Source organism: Anopheles bellator, chromosome X (assembly GCF_943735745.2).
Source record: "Anopheles bellator chromosome X, idAnoBellAS_SP24_06.2, whole genome shotgun sequence".
NCBI classification, from domain to species: domain Eukaryota; kingdom Metazoa; phylum Arthropoda; class Insecta; order Diptera; family Culicidae; genus Anopheles; species Anopheles bellator.
This window is the reverse complement of record NC_071287.1, coordinates 8,163,724-8,187,147: the sequence shown is the minus strand read 5'-3', so window position 1 is coordinate 8,187,147 and position 23,424 is coordinate 8,163,724. Positions and strand designations below refer to the sequence as shown.

The 23,424-nt window shown below is 54.0% G+C and overlaps 1 protein-coding gene across 1 annotated transcript in view; it reads left to right on the top strand.

Moving 5' to 3' along the window:
• Window positions 1–577: 577 nt before the first annotated feature.
• The window catches only part of LOC131213700 (low-density lipoprotein receptor-related protein 2), a 29,757-nt gene continuing 6,910 nt past the window's right edge, over window positions 578–23,424 (top strand). Inside the window, exons 1-8 of the mRNA XM_058207806.1 lie at window positions 578–617; window positions 10,448–10,594; window positions 10,671–10,802; window positions 12,137–12,430; window positions 12,505–12,759; window positions 12,848–13,278; window positions 13,348–15,217; window positions 17,041–23,075. Coding sequence (XP_058063789.1) covers window positions 578–617; window positions 10,448–10,594; window positions 10,671–10,802; window positions 12,137–12,430; window positions 12,505–12,759; window positions 12,848–13,278; window positions 13,348–15,217; window positions 17,041–23,075 — 9,204 coding nt within the window. The remainder of the gene's footprint in view (window positions 618–10,447; window positions 10,595–10,670; window positions 10,803–12,136; window positions 12,431–12,504; window positions 12,760–12,847; window positions 13,279–13,347; window positions 15,218–17,040; window positions 23,076–23,424) is intronic.

Below are 23,424 nucleotides of genomic sequence, written 5' to 3'. Positions count from 1 at the left end.
GTGTGTGTGTGCGTGTGTGGCAGTGAGTGTCTAGTGGTGGTGTGTGCGTGTGCATGCGCGCGCGCTTGTGTGTGTGCGTGCGTCCGTGCCGTGCCACAGTTAAATCGTAATTAAGAAAGAAGAAAAAAAACCAACCCGCCCGGGCCGTCGTGCAAACCGCCGCCCCCTCCCGTGCACTACCTCGTCCTTCTCCTGCTGTGGACCTCCCCCCCCCCACCCCCTCTCACCACCCCCCACTTCGGAAGGAGAGGAGACGAACGAAAGAAACGAAAACAAAGGGGCCCACCCGCGGCCGCGCAGCGGGGCGGTGGGTGGTAGCAAGGAAGGAAGTTCGTGTGCTCGTGTTCGCTGTGTGTGTGCGCGTCCGTGTGTGTGTGTGTGTGGGTGTTCGCGCAGCAGCATGGAAGTAACGGAGGAGGCGACGTTGCCACCGTCGCCGTGTTCCGGCGGCGGCCGACGGCGAAGGGGCACGCAACGCGGGGCACGCACGCCGGTGGGCGGTGAGGCGGCTAGCGGGGCGCCGCCGCCGCTCCCCTGGTGGCGGTGGCCGGCGGTGCTGCTGGTGGCAGTCGCCTGCATGACGAGTACAATACACGCCGAGTCTTTATTAGGAATAGGTAAGTCTGTCCCCCCAAAGCACCCCACCCGGTCCCCCGGTTCCCTCGTTGTTGTTGTTGTTGTTGGGGTGTGTGAACTGAGCTGAACTTTTCGGGGGACCCTGCCCCCGGGATGGATGGACTCAAATCGCTGTCGTAGGCAACATCAAAATGGTGCCCGTGACTGTTCCGATCGATCTTCTCGACTCGACGTAAAGCTCGGCAGATCGGCAGAGAACCAAGCATTAGAGGCCCACGACTCCTTCGAAGGAGCCACGGGGAGCTTGGTCCCGTTGCTCAGTATTTTATCCGGCGGTGGGTCGTACCGATGGCATCCTTCGTGTCTGGCGATCGATAGTCGGCACAAGTTGACAGAAGACTCCAAGGCCCCCAGGTCCAAGGCTCGTTTGATGGGCCGTCAGACGAAAAACCGGCGTGCATTGGCCTCTCTTGCACGACGTTTCCGGGTTTTAAAGCCAGCCCCAAATACGATCATTCTGCTTACTAGGCTGTTCAATAAGTTCGTATGGTCGATAAGAAAAATACATTTCTATGGTTTGAAATACAATCAGTATGGCCCTCGTGAACATCAATACACTTGATCCAGGGAGACTCCAACTTATAAATTCCCTTCCCTGACGTGCCAAACTGGAAGGGCTTCAAAAAATGCTTCCGCAGCTGATGAAAAATGTTTTTCACGCATAATTTTGTTGGATCTGAAAACGGATGGAAGTCGCTAGGGGCCAAATCTGATGAATACGGTTCAACAATTAGTACTTTAATACATGGATTTTTGCCATTTTCAAAATGCTCTTGCGGTTGCGGCACTGGCATTTTTAGCGAATGCGAATGCGGCGTTTTGCACAGAACTTTCAAAAACTTCAGTCAAAATAATAGTTATACTGCTCAATGAGATGGCTAGACTATATACTAAATTTTTGTCAGTAATTCGACGATTATTCAATACGATATGTTGTGTTTTTTTCGATTTCGGGTGTTGTGTATATTTTTGACGTTTTTGACGTCGATCATCTTGAAGCCTTGAAGCCGACCACGTTTAAACTCAGAAACCCCCCTTTTTATTTCTTAATTGAAGGCGAAGAATCCTTATACACTTTCAACATTCGTCCATAAATTTCCTTTGCTTTTAAACCTTTCAAAAAAAACAATCTCCTCACGATACTTGATTTTTTCTGCTGTAAAAAATACTGTGACACGTCGATACTGAATGGCTTGTAAAAAAAGTTAAGTGACTGATTGAAATGTAACTTCACATACGTTCATTTGAAGAGTGTACCAATATAGCAAAACAAAATCAGGCTCAGGCAAATCACCGAGGCAAATCATCAGGCAAATCATCCAGGTAGAAATGAGCTTTTCAAATTTCATACAGGTTGAGTTGAAGATGATAATCACACTCAGATTAATTTGGAGATATGTTTTTAATATTTCCCAATTTTCGGCAAACGCATAGCGTGTCCCATTTCGTAAATGGCAATTTTTTTTTTACTAAATTCACAAATCATCGCGTCACAAATCAGTTTCTGCTGAATTCAATAGTCAGCCTGATCGGCGTTGGGACTGCTGATGTTTGATGGTTCTTGGAATGGCTGTAATAGTTTCGTTTCGATGTGCCGACAAGGTGTCGGATCTTGAAGGAAATTGAGCAACATTTACGTTCTTAGTTTCGGGCGATTGGGGGAGAAGATTTGGGGATGGCTGTGTGGGTCTATGTTTAACTGATTCCTGATTCGCCGAAGACTATAGCCACAAAGGATGTGTGCTACTGGGAATGGTGTTGCTCCACAGTACTGGCTTAAAGGCGAACTGGAGTAGTAGGAGTCGGTAGGACTCCTATTCGAGATAGGATTCTTTTTTGGAAATTGGAACTTGTTTTTGCCAAAAACGCTACGAACTACGCTGCATTCGCCTTCACATCAGCTCAAAGGTTGTGACACGAGAATCAACGGTTTTTTTGTTAACAATAAGTAGGCCGATTTCGATAAAAGTATCAAACGAAAACGGAAACCCCCCGGTGATCTAGATCCAGAAATCCACGTTGGCTCCAATGGACTGGACGGTGCAGCTCAACTCTCTATTGCTATCGTATCTCTCTAGTATGGAGCTCTGTCCTCACCATTCATTCACCCACTAGAATTGCGCTTCGTCGCTGAACAGCAATCTGGTTGGCCGGAGTTTTGGGCCATTCTCAGTTGAATATTTTCGAACAAAATGCCACAACATTTTCGGCGATTAATATGGTGGCGGACTCGGAGCTATCGGCTCGACAGTATTATGACATAACCAGCGATGATGATGATGAGGATTGGTATCGACAACTGTTTCCCATACCTCGCTCATGGCGACGAACGGGCGGTGTGACGAACGGGTGCGCCAACGGGGGTTGTGAAATTTTAAGTTGCGGCCGCACCATACAAATCAAAGAACTGCGACGGAAATAACCGACGAACCCGCGCGCAACTCAAAAGGGCATCTGAATGGCAAATGGTGAAACGCGGATCGGTACACGTGTGTGTGTGTGTGTGTGTGTATGTGTGTGCGGGTGGGATGGGATGGGAAGAAGAAGCGAGCAAACCATAATATAGAGAAAGAGCGCGCGCTAGAGAGAGAGAGAGAGAGGGAAGGAGAAACCCATCGTAAATCAATCTTCATCATCATCATCATCATCCGGGCGAAGCACCATTTCGTCGCTCGCTCGTGATTCTAGTTCGGGTGCGGCGTGCGGAGCTGAGGGTAGCTGGTCATTCCCCGGAGGTGTCTCCGGTGTCCGCTACACCTCTCCGCCTACGAGCAGCAGCAGTGGGCAAGCTTTTCGGGTGCGCAAACGCGACAAACTTTTTGGCGTGCGATCGTCTCCTCACCCAGCCTTGCCAAAAGGATTTGAGGGACAAACTGGTGGACTGGGGGGTAGGGGGTCGGTGGAAGAGCCGCAAAGCTTCAAGGTGGGCCATCAACCGGTGCTTCCGGTTCCGGTGCACTAATTATCGAACCTGTGCGCTACTCTGGGCCATCGTCCGTCCGGTCCGTTCACCGAAACTTTCATTTTCGCGCCCGCCACTGCCGCACCAGCCAGCCAGCCCAACCGCGCCTCACCCTTCCTCTGGCAACCGATAGGCTTGTTGGCAAAACCAAAAAAAAAAAAACAGATTACAATCACCCTGCGGCGGCGACGGGGACGGACTCCGAATGTAAAGGGCGCTGCACCTTAGGCTCTGCTACTACGCACGCTCTCTCTCTCCCTCTCTCTATCTCTCTCTCCCTCTCTCTGTCTCTCCCTGGAAAGCTCACGAAGGAGTGAATGTAAAAGGCGCCCGAACCGCGTGGCCGATGATCCCTTTTTCGCGCAGTTTTCCTTTCGCGGTTTCGCTCGATTTTCTTTCGCCGGTTTTTGTTCCGTTTTCCTTTTTTTTTAAGCGGAGAACTTTCAATCGATACGTGTTCGACGCGGTACCCCTCACTTTGGCTCGTCCGAGGAAGTGTATATGTATAGGGTGGTCCGCCAAGTATTTCGATTTTAATTTACCAATTACTTGACTTTTAAAACGCCAGAACTTTATTGTGGAAATTGGGGACATTTAGCAAAAATTTGGACCATTTACAGTTTGAAACATTTACCAAATAGGATGCTATACGTTTGCAGATATCAAAAAGCATTTTTCCAAGCGTGGTGAGTCTTCAACTCAAACTGTGCAAAATTGGAAAAGCTAATTTTCACGAAAAAATCATTTCTAGAAAAAGAAATTTAAGCTGTAAACTTTGAAGACGAACAGGTTTCGATCAGGCTCGGCGTTCAAGGATTGGTTTTGAAAAATTTCAGGCAGCTCGCCTATTTTGAGTGTACGCCGCGTACCACTTTCGACGTACTTTTTTTTTCAATAATCGCAACCTGCGCTGAATCGGTGGACTGATTATTGTTAAGACGCAGGTCTAACCGGAAAACGGCCTAATTGTTTGCCCATCCTATCGAACACAGTTCGGTAGCTGCCGCTGGCGGGTTGTCTCGTTTGCATTAATATTAAGTAATATTATAAATTTAATTGAATTTAACATCACAATTTATACATTGGTCGGTGGTTCGGGAACCTGGCACCGTTAACATGAAGTTGCGTTTCGCGCGTACAGCGCACGATGAGAAATTCGTATTTCGGAAAAGGCTTCCTCGATTCCAGTGCATTGGTTGCTTCGAAAACCAAAACCGTTGCTCGTTTAAATCGTTAAGTTTATCCAACGCTTTCTAACGCTGTACATACAAAGTATGTTTATTCATTTCGCGATCTGATCTGTCTGATAAGACATACCTCAAAAGTGTGGTAGGAGGACTGGAATGCAAATCTTTTGGTAACCCCCGGCACCGACTAAACTTCAGTTTATCGCACCGGGTGCAGAACCTTTCCCTTGTAATATCTTGGTTACCATCAACTGCAAGGCAGTGCCATTAAACTTGCTGCAGGTCTCTGTGCATATCTCATCGTGTAAGCGTAAACATCCAGGAGAAAGAAGTCCAGAAGTTCTCTTTGACACACGCTCTCTGTGTGGTGGTGGGACCAAAGAGGTTTGATCTATTTTGAGCTACTCAAATCAACTGAAATATGGTTGATATGCAACAGTAATTGGACCCATCTAAAGGAAGCGTGTTGAATGAAAAAGGACCTCAACACAACACATAACACAAAATGGCATGGTAACGCTTCATCGCATACTGTAAAACCGGTCCGGGAAGTGATTGAATCATTTTGGTTGGGAAGCCCTATCACATGGCTCCTTCCGATTAGCACCTTTTTACATCGCACCGGGACACCGCACTGAGCTGAGCAGCACTTGAATTCTGACGAAGCGGGTGCTGGCATAATGGCTTTGAAAGAATGGTCTTTTCGGTGTGGCCTCTAAATTTATCGCTAGCTGATGGCGCACATGGCGTACTTTGGATAATCCCGTTTTCATACTTGTACTGGTTTTGAATACACGAATTTTGAATTGTACACGTGGCTGGCGGGTTGGAATAGCCCCAGCCAAGTAATGTGAAACGCAATCATCCGATGGTGACGACGACGCCCAGCGGCATGTGACTCCCTAATGACCCTGTCCGAATAGTTGAACTTCGGAATCCTCAAAGCGCGCGTATGTGTGAGAGAGCGAAAGACGGAATCGGTGGGAGGTTGTTGCTGGGCCATCGTTTTTTTTTATTGACACCTGAAAGTCCGCTTCGTGACCTGACAGTTCGCACCTTCTCGCATTTTTTTTTGGTTGCTTTGATTTTCTGGCGAACTTTTTGAGTCCGGTTTTACGTCCGGAGAATACAAATTAATCCACAATGGGGTCCCCTCGAGATTCGGTCAAGATGCGTTGTTTTGGTTTGCCCACAGCAGCGTTACCGGTGTACTAATCGTTCGGTAAGTCGATGCCCGTAATGTCCGTTTACTTACTCGTGGCATTTTGTAGAGTTATTTCGAGGAGCTGCGAGTTGATCAATTGGCGTTGGTAAAACTAAGGAAACACAAACTTGGGTAGGCTTGAACTATTCCGTAGTGAATTCTTCAATTCTTCAGGGGCAGCCGTGCATCGGTGAGTCAGAAAAGTCCTATTGCGAATGGCTTCACGAGCTGCCGATGGGTTTTCCCAACAACGGTTTCCGATGAAACAAGGTCGACCTATCGATCGACCAAAACTTATGACTACCTTCAACCCAATCTGTGTTCACATCCCAACCGATAAGCGACTGAACAAACGGAGTAGTGGTAGCTTTTACTTCTGTCTCTAGAGCCTCCAAGTGGTGGGGGTGAAGATCGGCTAGTTCGTCTACCGGTCCACGGTCAACCAAAATCCACATAGAGCTTTTGCGGACATCCGGCTGATGGTTTTGTCGTTTTCGGAAATGTTGGCGAAGTTGGCGAATGTTATTTTTCAACGGTCCAACGGTTCCCAAATCGCACAATCATGGTGGCCACACTAGACTAGATCAGCAAGACGCGAAGTTAGGCGAAGACGAAAACGGCAGAAATTAAACTAAAAGTTTGACACAGTTTGGGTTGACGAAGATATATTCTAATACCGTAAAATTTCAGTGGCCTGTGATGTCGAAACTATGAAATGGATAACACTGTGTATACAGTGGCCATCGGTGTTTTAGTAATCCAATTTTATAGAATCCAAGAACCTAGAACCGGTACCGCCCGGCGATTGTGATGCCGGATAATAATAATAATTCTTCAGGTGGAGGTTTGATCTTCTGCTAAACCAAAGTACTAAAGGTCCATGTTTGTTTTGCGTTCCGCTTTCTGTTGCGCTACTACAAATGCTGATGACGCTCTGACACTTCCCGATTCCCAATAGAAAAACAAATATCAATTTCGGGCACAAGAACTAGGGTTTCAAGTCGTACCAACTCCTGTTAATTGGCGCCGCCCTGTGAGGAATCTAGGAACTGCTGCTCTAGTGCGCCCTAGAGCTCTCTGGGACTGCGATGCGAGCCAGGTGATGGGGTTTATAAGTAAATTGTGCAGTGATTTTCTGGTGGCTGACTGGCTGGGTGATGAGCGCTGATTTGAGCGAGTGATGATGGTGATGATGGTGTCCCCGAACTGCTCAGACAAAGGGAATGTGAGCCGCGGAATATCTGGGACACTCTCGGTGGAGTGTACTCTGTCCTTCTCTCTCTCTCTCTCTCTTTGAATCTCTCGCTTCCTCAGGCGACGGGGCCAGTAATTGGTCTCTTTCCGTGTATATGTACCGGTTTTTGCGCTAAGCACAGCTGGTGTACGCACGCAGGCTTTGTGGAGCAATAATCTTCCTGAGCTGAGTTGAGCGAGCGAGGCGTTATTGCTGATTTCCCTGATCCGCGTGGACGCACGGTCGGAGGGGCGGGTTTGATGGTGCGGGGGTACCTTCGTCCGTTCCTTGGTCCGTCCTACCGCATATTCGCGCACTCCGCACAACTCCATGCATGTCCAGGAGTCCAGCCTGGAGGGAGCAGAGCCGAGGGCTCTGGGCTGAAGTAGCGACACTTGTGTATCTCACGCCCGTGCACACGTGTGTGTGCTGGCGGAGAGGGGAGTCGGGCGGACAAGAAGACAAGATGGACAGATGGGTAACACCGGAAATTTGGTTTGAATTTAATTGAATAAACTTAGCCTTCAGTGATGTGATGGCTGCTGCCGTTCCTTACAATAGGAGCGCGCGCGCGCGTCGTGGACGACGACGATGGATCACTTTCACCACTGGGGGAGGGCGGGGACGGAGGGGGGTAATGGCAGCTACCAGCTAGTTGGTTCATCCCAAGGTACCCTGTGTGTCCCGGAATGGAATGGATTGGATTGTGGGGTGGTCAAACCTCCGTTTTATTATCGATAACTAGCGCCATCGTGCGACGCACAGTGGCGCCCTCTGCTGTAGGGGGCAGTGCGTAGAACTCCAAAGACCAAAGTACACAGACCCCCACTGCCGATGCAGGTCTATGACTAGGGATGGTTGGCCTTGTCACGCCCGTCTCTCAACTGCCACAAGACAAGGACACCTTTCTTTTGGACTTGGATTAGGACTCCAGGACTCAATCGGACGCCAATTCTTTTAGGACCTACCTTTTCGACACACTCCAGCCAGACCCCGTTGAAGTTACTGACAACTGCTGTTCCTGTTGCTGTTGAGAACTGAGTTCCAGAGTCGTTCCGACTCCTTTTTGTCTTTTTGGTGTTTTTGTGTGCCTCCACAAGTGTCTCCAGACACAATACCTCGACGGAATGCGATGCCCCCCCCCGATCTGGTCATCTCGATCCGAGAGGTGTATGTTAAACCACCTCGACCCAACGATCTTCCAAACTATTGTGGTGAACTCCAGCAACTCTGGGGACACCATGCTGAGACGGGATATCCCTCTCTATACTCTATACTCGAAGGAGTTGTGTTGCTTTACGTTCTACTATCGCTGCGAGTCTTTCGATGGGATCCATCCGTATCGAGTTTTGATGCTGTTCGTCGTTCAGTTCCGACGCTTTCCTCGGGGACTCCTCTAGAGGAAACTTTCTCTAGCAAGACCGCGGACCTCGCGATCTCTTTCACTCTATTTCACGTTGAAAACACCGATCGGCTATCGGACGCGCTCATCTGAGCAAAAGTAGGCCCGCGTGCGATCACTTCTTCAGATCACCGATAACGTCCCGCGGACCCGATCGGGGAGCGCTGTTGGGAATAAGTGAGTGAGATCTCTGTTAGCGAAGTGGAGTTGAGGAAGAAAGCTTGGCTTGTGGCAGCCTGCGTAACTCATTATACGCGCGGTGTATACATACACACACTCACTCACACCGTTGGCACTCAGAAACCGGAACACCTTTAATTTTTCTTCGTCGTCACCATCATCATCATCATCAATCATTGCGACCGGGGCTCGCAATGTAGCAACCAACGGCCCGTCCGTATGTCCACGTCCATAACTCATCTCTCGTGAGATAAACAGATATGTAATTCGCGACGCCCCGGGGACCCACATACCCCTTAAATTACTGTCGACTGCGCAGCATATACCACAGACACACACACCCATACACTAATCGGTTGAATTAGATATTTTAGCCGCCCGCCTTTCGACTTAGTTTTTCAACCCAATCCCAGGTCTTGTTGATTTCCGATTGTCTTCGCCGTTCGACCTTCGTAGGATTTTCTTACTACGACTTTGAATTAATTGTTGCGGTTTTACAAAAGATAAGATGTCCTAAACTTTGACAGCTAGTGTCACTACGCATCTAACGTGGTATAGGTTTTCTGGGGTTAAAGGCGAGTCGATGTCGAGTTTCGTCCCTGGTAAACTGTTTTTTACGTATGAGCATTTCTTCATTATTTCAATATGAAGAAAAGAAGTTACCGTAAGCCATCGGTGTTGGCTAGATGCGACAGTTAACACCTGAGTGCCAGTGTTTAGAAAAAATGTCCTATGGATTTCATGAATGAGTTGAAAGAAAAAGAAATTGAAAGAAGGAATTGGATCGCATCCAAAGATTCCGGTACGGAATCCGGGAATTCGCCTGCAAGATGGGACTAGTAGTAGTAGTAGCTAACGACGGACAATACTTTCAACGTATGACAAGTAGTCATGTGTTTTGTTGCTGTAGTTAGGCCACAATGAAACGAATAAAAACCGCATGCATTAATTCAAAATACCAGTAGCTCAATATTTGTGGAACTACCCGACTGAGCTAAAAAAAATAACGTTGCAACGGGTGTACCTCATCGCGAATATTTAACGACCGGTGTTACCTGCAACGTCCGTGTCGTACAGTCACGTTCCAGCATCATCGGACGTGTTTTTCTAGCGTCTTTTGCTGCATGAGGACTAACCGTACCTTCAGTTCTTACCACACTTGGATCCGACTTGAATGCACTTGAACTTTCGGTTCATTATCGCGTCGTCGTCTCGCTATCTCAATTCGCGCCGTCGAGGAGATCTCGAAACCCTTCGTTCGACACTGCCCGACATTCGGAACATGCTTAGTTCGTGAACAGCTCAAAGTAACGCCTGAACTCCTCCTGAAGCCTAAACGCCTGACTCCCTGGGATCGTCTCCTTCCGGAAACCAGGCGGCAGAGGACGTCGCAAGGTCCCATATTTTTTTGTGCTAACCTGCGCACGGCATCACCTAGGGTCGCGGGCGGGGGTCACCTCTGGGACGCGAACCCGAAATGCGATCTTTCCCCGGAAACCGGTATTGGAATGATGACGCAAAACGGGGGTATCTCTGTCTCTCTCTCTCTCTCTCTCTCTCTCTCTCTCTCTCTCTCTGGCGCGCACTCTAACTAACACGCACGACAACCGGTCTTCCGGGTTTGCTTCGGTTTCGTTTGCAGGTGGAGGCAGTATATTTAGCAATGAATCCGACGTGCCATGCCCGTTCGGGACCTTCCGATGCTCCGAGGGAAAGTGTATACCGCAGACGTCGGTCTGTAACTACCAAAAGGACTGCGATAAGGGCGAGGACGAGTTCAGCCACTGCCGTAAGTGTGAACCGATCTGATGCTATACGACCGATGGTCTCACCTTCTTTCGTTCACTCTATCTCTCTTCCGACAGCGCCACCGGAGTGTGAACCGGGCCAGATAAGCTGCGGACAGTACGTGTTCAACAAAACGTACTGCATACCGCCTCACTACAAGTGCGACATGACCATCGACTGTGTGGATGGGACCGACGAGTCCGACTGCAGTAAGTAACCCCCACCGTACACCGTATTCCAACCGAGGTTCCTATCGATAAATTCCCTAATCCCTGACGAGAGAATCTCGAACGGCTGCAGAGTTCGCTTTCACAGTGCTGTTCCTCATCATTTGATGAACAACGCTTTCATCGCAACGCAAAGCCTGGAAACAGATGGAAGTCGCTAGGGGCCAAATACTAGTCCAATACTCATGGATGCTCCAACAATTAGAAGTTTAATTACCGTATTTTTTCGTGTATAACGCGCACCTTTTTCCCAATTTTTTTTGCTCCAAAATCTGGGTGCGCGTTATATAAGGGGAGTAAAAATTTTGTCTCCTCTAAACATATAAATGTGCCCTTTTCGGTACATATTTTATGGTATTATTGAATAGATTATAAAATGAAACATTTGTTAGGAATATAATTATCCATGCAATATCGTCATTAAGTCATGGCAGGGAGTTAAAACAGAAGTTGTTGTGAAATCATTTAAAAAATGTGGCATCAGCAATGCTATGGATGGATCTGAAGATATCGCAATTTATGAGAACTCTTCAGAGAGTGACAATGAGGAGTACATTGAAGAGCAATTAGAGAATATCAATTTGTCAGACAGCAGTGAATCAGAGTTTGAAGATTATTACGAAATATAAAATACTAGTATGTCTTTTGCAATGTATACGCATTTTATCTTTAGTCTACTTTAGAATATTTAAATAACATTTAGAATAATACATTATTATCATTTGATATTTGTTGGATATCACATATCTGAAAAATGTATAATAAAAAACTTTTTTTCCAATTTTTTTCTCTTAAATATGGGTGCGCGTTATACACGGAAAAATACGGTAAATGGATTTTTGCCATTGCCCAAAATGCTCTTGCTGACAACCAACCAACAACTTCTTGGCTTCTTCTTGGGGAACCAGGTTCCACCAGCACTCTTTAGGCTCTTGTTTTGATTCAAGATCATGGGGATAGACCCAAATCTCATCCATGTTGTTGCTGTTTCTGAACGTCCTTAAAGTGGATCGTCTACAAGGCTGCTACGGTCACGTTTAAATTCAATCCATCTTCAATTCAGCAATTCCTTCATATTTTTTCTTTGCTTTTAAATCTTCCAAAAACTAAAATTTGACAAAAACAAAACAAAAAAGTTAAATTCTAAATCGAAATGAAACTTTACATACGTTCATATGAAGAGTGTACCAACGATCAGAAAATGTATTTAAGCTAGCCGAGCATCGCCCTCTGTCATTGAATCGCAAAACTTATCTAAGCACCGTAACTTCTGCGCAATAAAACCTCTTCATTCTCTCTCTCTCTCTCTCTTGTAGCGTACCGCAAGTGCCAACCGGATGACATCCGGTGCGGGACGCCAGCCCAGGGCAGCATCACGGCGGCGCTGGGCGGCCGGGGCGGCGGCACGGCCGACATCTGCGTGCCGAAGGAGAAGCGCTGCGATGGGTACCTCGACTGCCGCACCGGCAAGGACGAGGAGGGCTGCCCGGGCGGCACCGCCTGCCGGCTCGATCAGTTCCGGTGCGCGAACGGGGCCCGCTGCATCGACACGGCGCTCAAGTGCAACCACAAGAACGACTGCGGCGACAACTCGGACGAGCTCGGTTGCAGTGAGTCCCTCTCTATCGATCCTTCGCTGAACAACAGCCGACGACTAATCGCTCTCTTTCTGTCTCTGCCGTAGATTTCCCGCCGTGCCATGGAGGGCAGTTTCGGTGCGCGAACGCGCTCTGCATCCCGGCGACGTTCCACTGCGACGGGTACCACGACTGCTCGGACGAGTCGGACGAGACGAACTGCACGGCGATCGCCTGCCCGGACAACAAGTTCCTGTGCCCGCGGGGCGGCCCCAACGGGCAGGCCAAGTGCATCGTGAAGGCAAAGCTTTGCGACGGCAAGCGGGACTGCGAGGACGGCACGGACGAGGAGACGGCCTGCTGTGAGTGACGGCGATCCTGGCATAATCCTGACCGCAATCTAATCTGCTTCCCTTTCATATTTCTTTCTTCTTTCCGGTGGCCCCTCAGCGACGGCATCGTGCCCGGCGCTCGGCTGCGAGCACAAGTGCGGCCCGTCCTTGACCGGGGGCGTGTGCTACTGTCCCGCCGGGCGTACCCTCTCGCCGGACAACCGAACGTGCGCGGATCTGGACGAGTGTGGTGTGTGGGGCCACTGCGATCAGCTGTGCACCAACACGGACGGTTCGTTTGCGTGCGCTTGCGCCACCGGCTACACGCTGGTCGAGACGCAGCGCTGTGTCGCTCCGACCGCGTCCTCCCTGGAGCTGCTGTTCGCGTACGATCGCGCGATCGTGCGCATGAGCGCGCACGGGCAGGACGCCCGGATCGTGGCGAACGCAACCGGTGCGAGTGGGCTTGCGCTGCACCACGCCAAAAACTTGCTGTACTGGTCGGACGTGAAGACGCGCAAGGTTCAGTCCCAGAGCCTGACGGCGGCGGCGGCGGCGACCGCGACAGCGGACGGGATGATGACGGGGGCGCCCCCTGGCAGCGTCGTCGTTGGGGAGGGGATAGGCCACGAGTTCACGCTGCCCGGAACGTGGGCCCCGGTCGCGATCGCCGTCGACTGGGTCGGCGACAAGCTGTACGTGGCGGACGTGGTCGGCCAGAAGGTGGACGTGTTCGAGCTGGACGGCCGCTGGCACGCGGTCGTGCTCGGCTCGAACCTAACCAGCCCGGCCGATCTGGCGCTCGATCCAACCGCCGGTCTCATGTTCGTCGCCGACGGTAGCCACGTGCTGCGGGCGCACATGGATGGGACACACGCGACGTCGATCGTATCGGAAGCCGCCTACAAGGCGTCGGGCGTGGCGGTGGATGTGATCGCGAAGCGCGTCTTCTGGTGCGATTCGCTGCTCGACTACATCGAGTCGGTCAGCTACGAGGGTACGTCCCGGGTGATGATCTTGCGGGGCCAGCAGGTGCCGAGTCCGTCGCGCCTGACGCTGTTCGAGAACCGGGTGTTCTGGTCGGACGCCACCAAGCAGGGCATCATGTCGGTGGACAAGTTCGACGGCTCCACCAGCATCCAGTCGATCTTCAAGGCGAAGGACATCCGGGAACCGCGAGCGCTCGTCGCGGTGCACCCACTCACGCAGCCGCCCGTGTCGAACCCGTGCGGTGCCAACAACGGGGGCTGCTCGCAGATGTGCGTGGTGACGGCCGTGCAGGGGGCACCGTCCGGGCTGGGGTATCGGTGCGCGTGTCACACCGGCTGGCAGCTGGCCCGCGACCTGATGAACTGCAACCTGGTGCGCCAGTTCCTGATGTACTCGCAGCAGCGCTTCATCAAGGGCAAGGTGCTCGACCCGGTCATCGAGGGGTTCAGCGACGCGATCCTGCCGGTGGTGTCGCGCCGGGCCCGCTTCGTCGGGCTCGACTTTGACGCGGTCGACGAGCACATCTACTACTCGGACGTGCTGCAGGACGTGATCTACCGGGTGCACCGGAACGGGACCGGGCGCGAGATCGTGCTCGCCTCGCAGAACGAGGGCGTCGAGGGCCTGGCGGTCGACTGGGTGTCGAAGAACCTGTACTACATCGACTCGCGCAAGGGCACGCTGAACGTGCTGTCGACGCACAACACCGCCTACCGGCGTACGCTGCTGAAGAACCTGAAGCGACCCCGGGCGATCGTGGTGCACCCGAACCGTGGCTACATCTACTTCAGCGAGTGGGACCGGCCGGCCAACATTAGCCGCGCGAACGCCGACGGCACCGGCCTGACCGTGTTCCGGAACGTGACGCTCGGTTGGCCGAACGGGCTGTCGATCGATTTCCGCGAGGACCGCGTGTACTGGTGTGACGCGCTGCTCGACCACGTCCAGCATGCCGCCCTCGATGGGACCGACGTGCGGACGGTTAACTCGCGCCTGATCCGCCACCCGTTCTCGATCGTCATCCACGACGAGTGGATGTACATCACCGACTGGCGCCTGGACGCGATCGTGCGCCTCAACAAGCTGAGCGGCGAGCAGGAGGAGATTATGGTGCGCGAACCGCAAACGAACCGGTTGTACGGGGTGAAGGTGTACAGCCACAGCGTGCAGCGCATCGATGCCGGGCAACCGTGTGGAGTGAACAACGGGGGCTGCGAGAAGCTCTGCTTCGCCCTGCCACGAAACGACACGGGCGCGGCGGTGGCCGGTCCGGGCGCTACGCCCTCGCTGATGGTGCGCTGCGGGTGCCCGTACGGCGAGCGGCTTGACGACGACGGGCGCAACTGTCTGTCGGATCCGAACGCCGAACCGCCGGTCCAGGCGTGCCCGAACACGTGGGATTTCACCTGCAGCAACCAGCGATGCATCCCGAAGTCGTGGATCTGTGACGGCGATGACGATTGCCTGGACAACAGTGACGAGGAGCAGAACTGCACCAGTAAGTGGGGCTGGAGTTGGCGCCTGGAACCAAGCGTCTTGAAAGATGGACTGGGTGATGTCTTAAGAAGAATGCTCGTGTCCTGTGTCTAAGGTTGGGGAAAAAGAAATCCATTATTTTCGCGCCATAGATGGCTTTGATCACTTTGTAGCTTTAATATCTGGCCAAGTATCGATCATACAGTGTGTCAAGTTTATGCTCGTTTTAAAGTGCTTGCACTGCTCCATTCGTTTATGAGTTACAGGGTGTTTACCGGGTGAGGGTGAGAAAGTCCGGGAGCTTGGTTGGGAAGTTTTCCAAGCATCCACCGTATACTCCGAACCTTGCAACAAGCGATTATCATCGTTTTTTCGCGCACTGCTAAATTCCCTGACTGATGAGACATTGAGATCAGGAGAAAGTGGTGAAAATTGATAGCTAGGGTTTTTCGCCAATAACGAAGAAGATTTCTACAAGACAGAAATTATGAAGCTACCTTTAAAATGGCAACAACTTTTACAACAAAAACCGGTGCCTATTTGACGCAAATCGGATCCTGTCGGAAACATCTTGAAAAAAGGTTTGAATTCACGCAAAAACAAATGGATTTCTTTTTCCCCAACCTTATATAAGGCTTAGGAAAAAGTAATCCATTCTTTTTGGGTTACATTCAAAACTGTATTTAAGATGTTCGGAGGGTCCGATTTGCGTCAAAAGTGCTCCGTTTTGTTGGAAAATTTGTTGTCTTCTCAAAAAAAGCTTCATAATGCCTCTCTTATACAAGGCTTGGTCGTTATTCCCGAAAAACTCGGGCAAACTATTTGTACAACACTTTTTTGATGTCAACTTTTCGTCACTTAGGAAATTTTGTAATGCGCGAGAATGGTGTCAATCGCTTGGTGCAATGTCGGGATTATTCGCTGCATGCATTAAAACTTTCCAACCAAGCTCCTGGACATTTTTGGCGAGTCAGTAAAGACGTGCGTAGCATACCGATGTCCTAGACGAACACAAAATCCCTTCCGTTGGCCGATTCTGGTCGTTTCTGGTCATTTGCTAGCTTCGAACGGTGCAGTAATTGACAGTAGAGATCTGAATTTAGTGTTTGGCTACACGGAAGCAACTCGTAGCAAACGGTTCCTTTCAAGTCCCACCATATACCCAATAGAATCTTCCTAACCGTTATTCCTGGTTTGACCACCGGTTAAGCTGCTTCAACACGCTTAGACCAGGATCATTTTCACACAGTATTGTCGTATGTATCCCACTTCTCATCCCCAATACCTATCCGTTTAAGAAATGGGTCGGTTTCGTTCCGTTTGGTCAAAACATCGCAGATGGAAATTCGAGCCATCATATTTTTTGGTGTAAATAGGGTGGCTCCCAAACATCAACCTTCTTTGTGAATCCAGCTTTGCGCTAATGACTTTAAGCTGTTCGATGATTGATCTTTAGCTCCTGGCCGTTTACTAACATGTCGATGAAGTTTGATTATTTCTGTGATTTTACCGACATTTTCGATTACGTGTCTGCCTAGGCTTTAACATAAAAAATACCTGAAACGGGTCAACGGAACCAAAATTACACGTAGTTAGCTGTTAGAGTATCGGCACCATTAACACCATGCGAAATTTGAGCGCCCTAGCTTGAATTTTGGACTTTTTTGTGGAAGCATTTTTTCAAAGTGTAAAGTATCAGCTTTAAAACGAGCCTAAACTTGAAACTGTACGACCAAGAAAATAATGGATTACTTTTTCCCCAACCTTATACAAATGTCTCCATCCTGGTCCGGCCCGATCCGTGCTTCTAAGATAAAAAAAATGATAAAAAACTGTCTCCCACAGAGCCAACGTGCGGGACGAACGAGTTCCAGTGCAAGTCGGGCCGGTGCATCCCGCTCAACTTCCGGTGTGACCAGGAGAACGATTGCGGTGACCACTCGGACGAGTTCGAGTGTGGGAATGTAACGTGCGCCGCGTCGCAGTTTGCGTGCGAGAACGGGCGGTGCATCCCGAGCATCTGGAAGTGTGACAGCGAGAACGACTGCGGTGACGGCTCGGACGAGGGCCCGTTCTGTGCGGAGAAGACGTGCGCGTACTTCCAGTTCACGTGCCCGCGCACCGGCCACTGCATCCCGCAGAGCTGGGTGTGCGACGGTGACGACGACTGCTTCGACAAGCAGGACGAGAAGGACTGCCCGCCGATCACGTGCCTCGCGAACCAGTTCAAGTGCGCCGACCTGCGCCAGTGCGTCGAGGAGCCGTACAAGTGCGACGGCATCCCGGACTGCAACGACGGCTCGGACGAGCTCGGGTGCCCGACGGTCGAGCCGAACCAGTGCAACCTGGAGAAGCACTTCCGGTGCCGCGCGTCCGGCGTCTGCATCCCGCTCGCCTGGCACTGCGACGGCTCGAACGACTGCGACGACCACTCGGACGAGGAGGAGTGTGGCCGGATCACGTGCCCGCCCGGTTTCTACCAGTGCCGGACCGGTGGCCGCTGCGTCTACAAGTCGTACATCTGTGACGGCCGGGACGACTGTGGCGATGGTTCCGACGAGGGTGTAGAGCACGCGTGCGTAGCACCCCCGGTCCGCTGCCCGCACGGCCAGTGGCCGTGCCCGGGCGTAACCGGACGCTGCGTTAATCTGACCGCGGTGTGCGACGATGTACCCGACTGTCCGAACGGTGCCGACGAGGGTCTCGGCTGTGATCTGGCCCAGTGCCAGCACCAGGCCGGTCTCTGTACGAACGGTTGCCAGAAGACACCGCTCGGTGCGCTCTGCATCTGCCCGCCGGGCGAAGAGCTCGGACCGGATGGGCGGACGTGCCGTGATCTGGACGAGTGCAGCCCCCCGGGCCTCTGTTCGCAGCGTTGCACCAACACGAAGGGCTCGTACTTTTGCTCCTGCGTCGACGGGTATCTGCTCGAGCCGAACAAGCACACGTGCAAAGCGGTGAACCATCCGGCCGCGTTCCTCATCATCTCGAACCGCCACTCGATCCTGGTGGCCGATCTGCGCGAGCAAGGCCTCGAGCGGGTCCCGATCATCGTGGAGAACGTGGTGGCGACCGCCTCGAACATGCACACCGGCACCATCTTCTGGAGTGATATGAAACTGAAGCGAATCTCGCGCCTCGACCGCGGCCAGGAACCACAGGAACTCATCACGACGGGGCTGGATCTGGTGGAGGGCCTCGCGTACGATTGGATCGGCCAGAATCTGTACTGGCTCGACAGCAAGCTGAACACGATCGAGGTGGCCCACGAGAACGGCACCGGCCGGTTGGTGTTGGTGCGGGCGAACATCACGCAACCGCGTGGCATGTGCCTGGATCCGGCACCCGGGGCCCGCTGGCTGTTCTGGACCGATTGGGGCGAACATCCGCGCATCGAGCGGATCGGCATGGACGGTACGCTCCGTGAAACGATCGTGTCAACCAAGATTTACTGGCCGAACGGGCTGACGCTTGACGTGGCGACGCAGCGCGTTTACTTTGCCGACTCGAAGCTGGACTTTATCGACTTCTGCTACTACAACGGTACCGGCCGGCAGCAGGTGCTGGCCGCGAGCCACTACCTCCTGCACGCCCACTCGCTGTCGCTGTTCGAGGACACGCTCTACTGGACCGACCGGCAGCTGAACCGGGTGCTGTCGGCGCACAAGTACCGTGGCACCAACCAGACCGTCGTCAGCCATCTCATCTCGCAACCGCTCTCGATCCACGTGCACCATCCGTCGCTTCAGCCGCTCTACCCGAGCCCGTGTGCCGTCGCCGGTGACGGGGCGGAGCAGCCCCGCTGTCAGCACATGTGCCTGCTGAGCCCGTCGGCATCGACCGGGTACAGCTGCAAGTGCCGGCCGGGCTACCGGCTACTCGAGGGCCCCGGTGGCCGCTGTGTGGTCGAGGAGAACGCCTTCATCGTGCTGCTCCGCGGTAACCAGATCGTGGACGTGCCGTTTAACGGTGGCGACGTACGCTCGAGTGGACTCCTCCCGGTGGTGGGCATCGAAGCCGGCCTCGGGCTCGACTACGACCGGCAGGGTGAAACGCTGTTCTGGGTGCAAGGAAGCAGCAGCGGTGGCACTCGGGCCGCCACCAACACCCCACCGGATGATGCGAACGATGACGAGGCAAACTGTACGATCTACTCCGCGCCGTACGGAGGGGGCGGTAACCGGACCGAGTTCCTGGGTGCGGGCGAAGGTCTCGTCGGAGCACCGTACACCCTCGCGTTCGACTGGATCGGCCGGAACCTGTACGTGGGGAATCGGCTCGCATCGAACCTGGCCGCGATCAGCGTGGATGGCAAGCAGCGGTACCGGGCGGTGGTGCTGGCGAACGATGGGACACGCGGGTCGGTTGCGAAACCACGCCAGCTCGCCCTCGATCCGGCCGCCGGTCGCCTGTTCTGGCTCGACGACGGTGGTTTCGGTGTACCGACCAAGCTGGCAGCCATGAACCTCGACGGCACGGAACCGATCGTGCTGGATGATGCCCTGCAGTACCCGGAATCGGTGACGGTCGATGCGGAGCGGCGCACCGTTTACTACAGCGCCCAGTACCCGCCCGCGATCTATGCGCTCCCGTACGAGGGTGGCACCCGTCGGACCGTGCTCGGTGAGGAGGGCGGCATTGCACGGCCCCGTGCGCTGAACGTGCACGAGTCGCGGCTCTACTTCCTGGACCCAACGTACGAGAAGCTGGTCCGGGTGGATCTACCGAACGGGGATAATGCGAGGCTCCTGCTGGACAACGAACCCGACCTGCGCAGTATGGTGATCTTCCGGAAGCGGGTGGCGCCACCGGCGCACCCTTGTACCGCGAGCAACGGAGGCTGCGAGCACCTGTGTGTACCGCGGGCGGGCGGTGCCCGCGTTTGCTTGTGCGGGCTGGGGTACAAGCGGGAGAACGAGGTGGCTTGTACGCCGTACAAATCGTTCGCCGTCGTCGCGCAGCTCGATGTCGCCCGGGGATACAATCTGCTCCTGCCGGCACCGGCGGGAAGCGGCAGCTCGGCGGCGGTGGGGGCTGCGGAAGCGATGGTACCGATCGCCGGGCCCGGCCACCACATCCTGCACGTGGACGTGCTGTACCGGGAGGGCTGGGTGTACTGGGTCGAGTACAACCGGGGCCACTGGAACGGGGTGTTCCGGGTGCGCCCGAACGGCACCGAGCTGGAGCACGTGGTTCGCGACGGCATCGGCAGCAACGGGGTGCGCGGGCTCGCCGTCGACTGGGTCGCCGGGAACCTGTACTTCACGAACGTGTTCCCGCACGAGAACTACGTCGAGGTGGCGTGGCTCGATGGCACCCACCGGAAGGTGTTGGTCCGCACGACGAACGATGCACCGCGCGAGCTGGCCGTGAACCCGCTGAAGCGGCTCCTCTACTGGATCGACTACGGGCAGTACCCGCGGATTGGGAAGTGTGCGCTCGATGGATCCCAGTGGCAACCGGTCGTCACGTCCGGCATCTCGAATCCGCGCGACCTCACGGTGGACGCACTGACGCACGACGTGTACTGGGTCGACTCGAAGCTCGACACGATCCAGAAGGTGTCCTGGAGCGGCGGCAATCGGCAGGTGGTCCGGCGGAACCTTGCCAACCCGATGGCCCTCGCGGTCCACGCCGCCGACGTTTACTGGGTCGACCGGAACCTGCAGGCCGTCTTCCGGGCATCAAAATTCCCGGTCGCTGCGACGGCCAATGGGACAGCGCTACCGGAGCGACTCCGCACGAACCTGCCGCGTTTGCGGGACATCACGATCTACGACATCGCCCAGCAGCCGATGGACGACAGTAACCCTTGCCGGCGGCTCGGCAACGGTGGATGCGAGCAGCTCTGCTTCGCACTCGCTCCACCACCACTGGACGCGGGTGGAGTGACCGTGGGCATCCCGAAACCAAACTTCCGGTGTGACTGTGCAGTCGGACGGCTAGCGGCCGACGGGCGGCACTGTGAGACAACGGACGAGTACGTGATCTTTGCGACACGCACCGAGATCCGGTCGATCGACCTCGATCCCAGCTCAACGGCCGTCCCGTTCGCGCCCGTCGTCAACCTCACCAACGTGGTGGGGCTCGATTTTGATTACGCCGACAACAAGCTGTTCTTCACGCAGATCCGCCCGTGGGCGAAGATTGCGTACCTGCGCGGGGACAAACCGGGAGCGGGTGGACCGAGTGCGATCACGTCGGTGCTGACGCGGGGCATCAACCCGGAGGGTATTGCGTACGATTGGACCCAGCGGAAGATCTACTGGACGGACAGTTCGAACAACTCGATCTACGCGATGAACATGGACGGCACGGAGCTGGTGATGATTGCGCGGGTGGAGCGCCCCAGGGCGATCGTGCTCGATCCGTGCAACGGCACACTGTACTACACCGACTGGGGGCGGTTCGGGACGTCGGGCAAGATTTTCCGCACGACGATGGCGGGCGGGTTGAAGCGGGCCGTCGTCGACCGGGACCTGTCGCAGCCGAGCGGGCTGGCGCTGGATTACGACGAGCGGATGCTGTACTGGACGGACGCGGTGCGCGAGAAGATCGAGCGGGCCCGGCTACCGGATGGGCGCGACCGCGAGGTCCTGATTTCGGCCACCATCTACCCGTTCGCGATCACCGTGTTCCGGAGTTACATCTACTGGACGGATCTGCAGCTGCGCGGCGTCTACCGGGCGGAGAAGCACACCGGGGCGAACGTGGTGGAGTTGGTGAAGCGGCTGGAGGACTCGCCGCGGGACATCCACGTGTACAGTGCGCAGCGGCAGCAGTGCCGGGCGAACCCGTGCTTGCAGCACAACGGTGGGTGTGCGCAGAGCTGCCACCCTGGACCGGCCGGACAACCGGAGTGTCGGTGCGATGATGCGACAAAGCCGGTGAACGAGGGGCGGATGTGTGCACCGCGGAACCATACGTGCGATGCGAGCAAGTTCTACTGCCAGAACGGGAAGTGCATCTCGCGGATGTGGTCGTGCGACGGGGACGACGACTGTGGGGACGGGTCGGACGAGGACGTGCGGTACTGTGCGTTCCATTCGTGCGCCCCGAACGAGTTCCGGTGCGCGAACGGGCGGTGCATCTTCCGGTCGTGGAAGTGTGACCACGAGAACGACTGCAAGGACGGCTCGGACGAGGAGGGCTGCAGCTACCCGCCGTGTGTGGAGGGCGAGTTTACGTGCGGCAACGGGCGCTGCATCCCGGCGGCTCAGGTCTGCAACGGGATCAACGACTGCAAGGATAACGGGACGTCGGATGAGACGCACGAACGGTGCCCGACGAACACGACCTGCCCGGCCCATCATCTGAAGTGCGATCGGACGAACATCTGCGTTGAGCCGTACTGGCTGTGCGATGGGGATAACGATTGCGGGGACGCGTCGGACGAGAATCCGCTCCATTGTGCGCAGCGGACGTGCCCGCAGAATAGTTTCCGGTGCCCGAACCACCGCTGCATTCCGGCCACGTGGTACTGCGACGGGGACGACGATTGTGGGGACGGAGCGGACGAGCCGCCGGAGTACTGCAAGTCGGAGGGCCGGACGTGCTTCGGGGATCTGTTCACGTGCGACAACGGGAACTGCATCCCGCGGATCTACATCTGCGACGGCGACAACGACTGTCTGGACAATAGCGATGAGGACGGGCGGCACCAGTGCAACGATCGGAAGTGCGACGAGGACACGGAGTTTACGTGCGACGAGAACAAGGCGTGGGCACGGGCGCAGTGCATCCCGCGCAAGTGGATCTGCGACGGCGATCCGGACTGTGTGGACGGGGCGGACGAGAACACGACGCGCCACAGCTGCCCGTCGCCCCAGCCGTGCGCCGACGATCAGTTCACGTGTGCGAACGGGCGCTGCATCAACCAGGTGAGCCGGCAGAGTGCGACCCTGGAACACCGCGCGCCTCCGATTAACTCAGTTTCACCCGGTGATAGATCACCCCTTTCAGGTCCCACCGGAAGGCATCCGAATCGATCCGTTTTTTTTTCGGACTGACTCATTATTTCTTTTCTTTTTAGGATTCCCCAAATGAATCCACTCTACCATCGATCATGATCTGATGGAGATATGACTTTCTTTTTGTACGGAGTGCGGACAAAATTTCACCTTTTGGTTTGCCGGTTTTCCTGCTGGCTTTCGTTCAGTTCCACGAGTTGTTGTTGCGTTTGTGTGTAGCATTTTCGTCCAAAACTTCTTGTAGTTCAGCGTCCTGTAT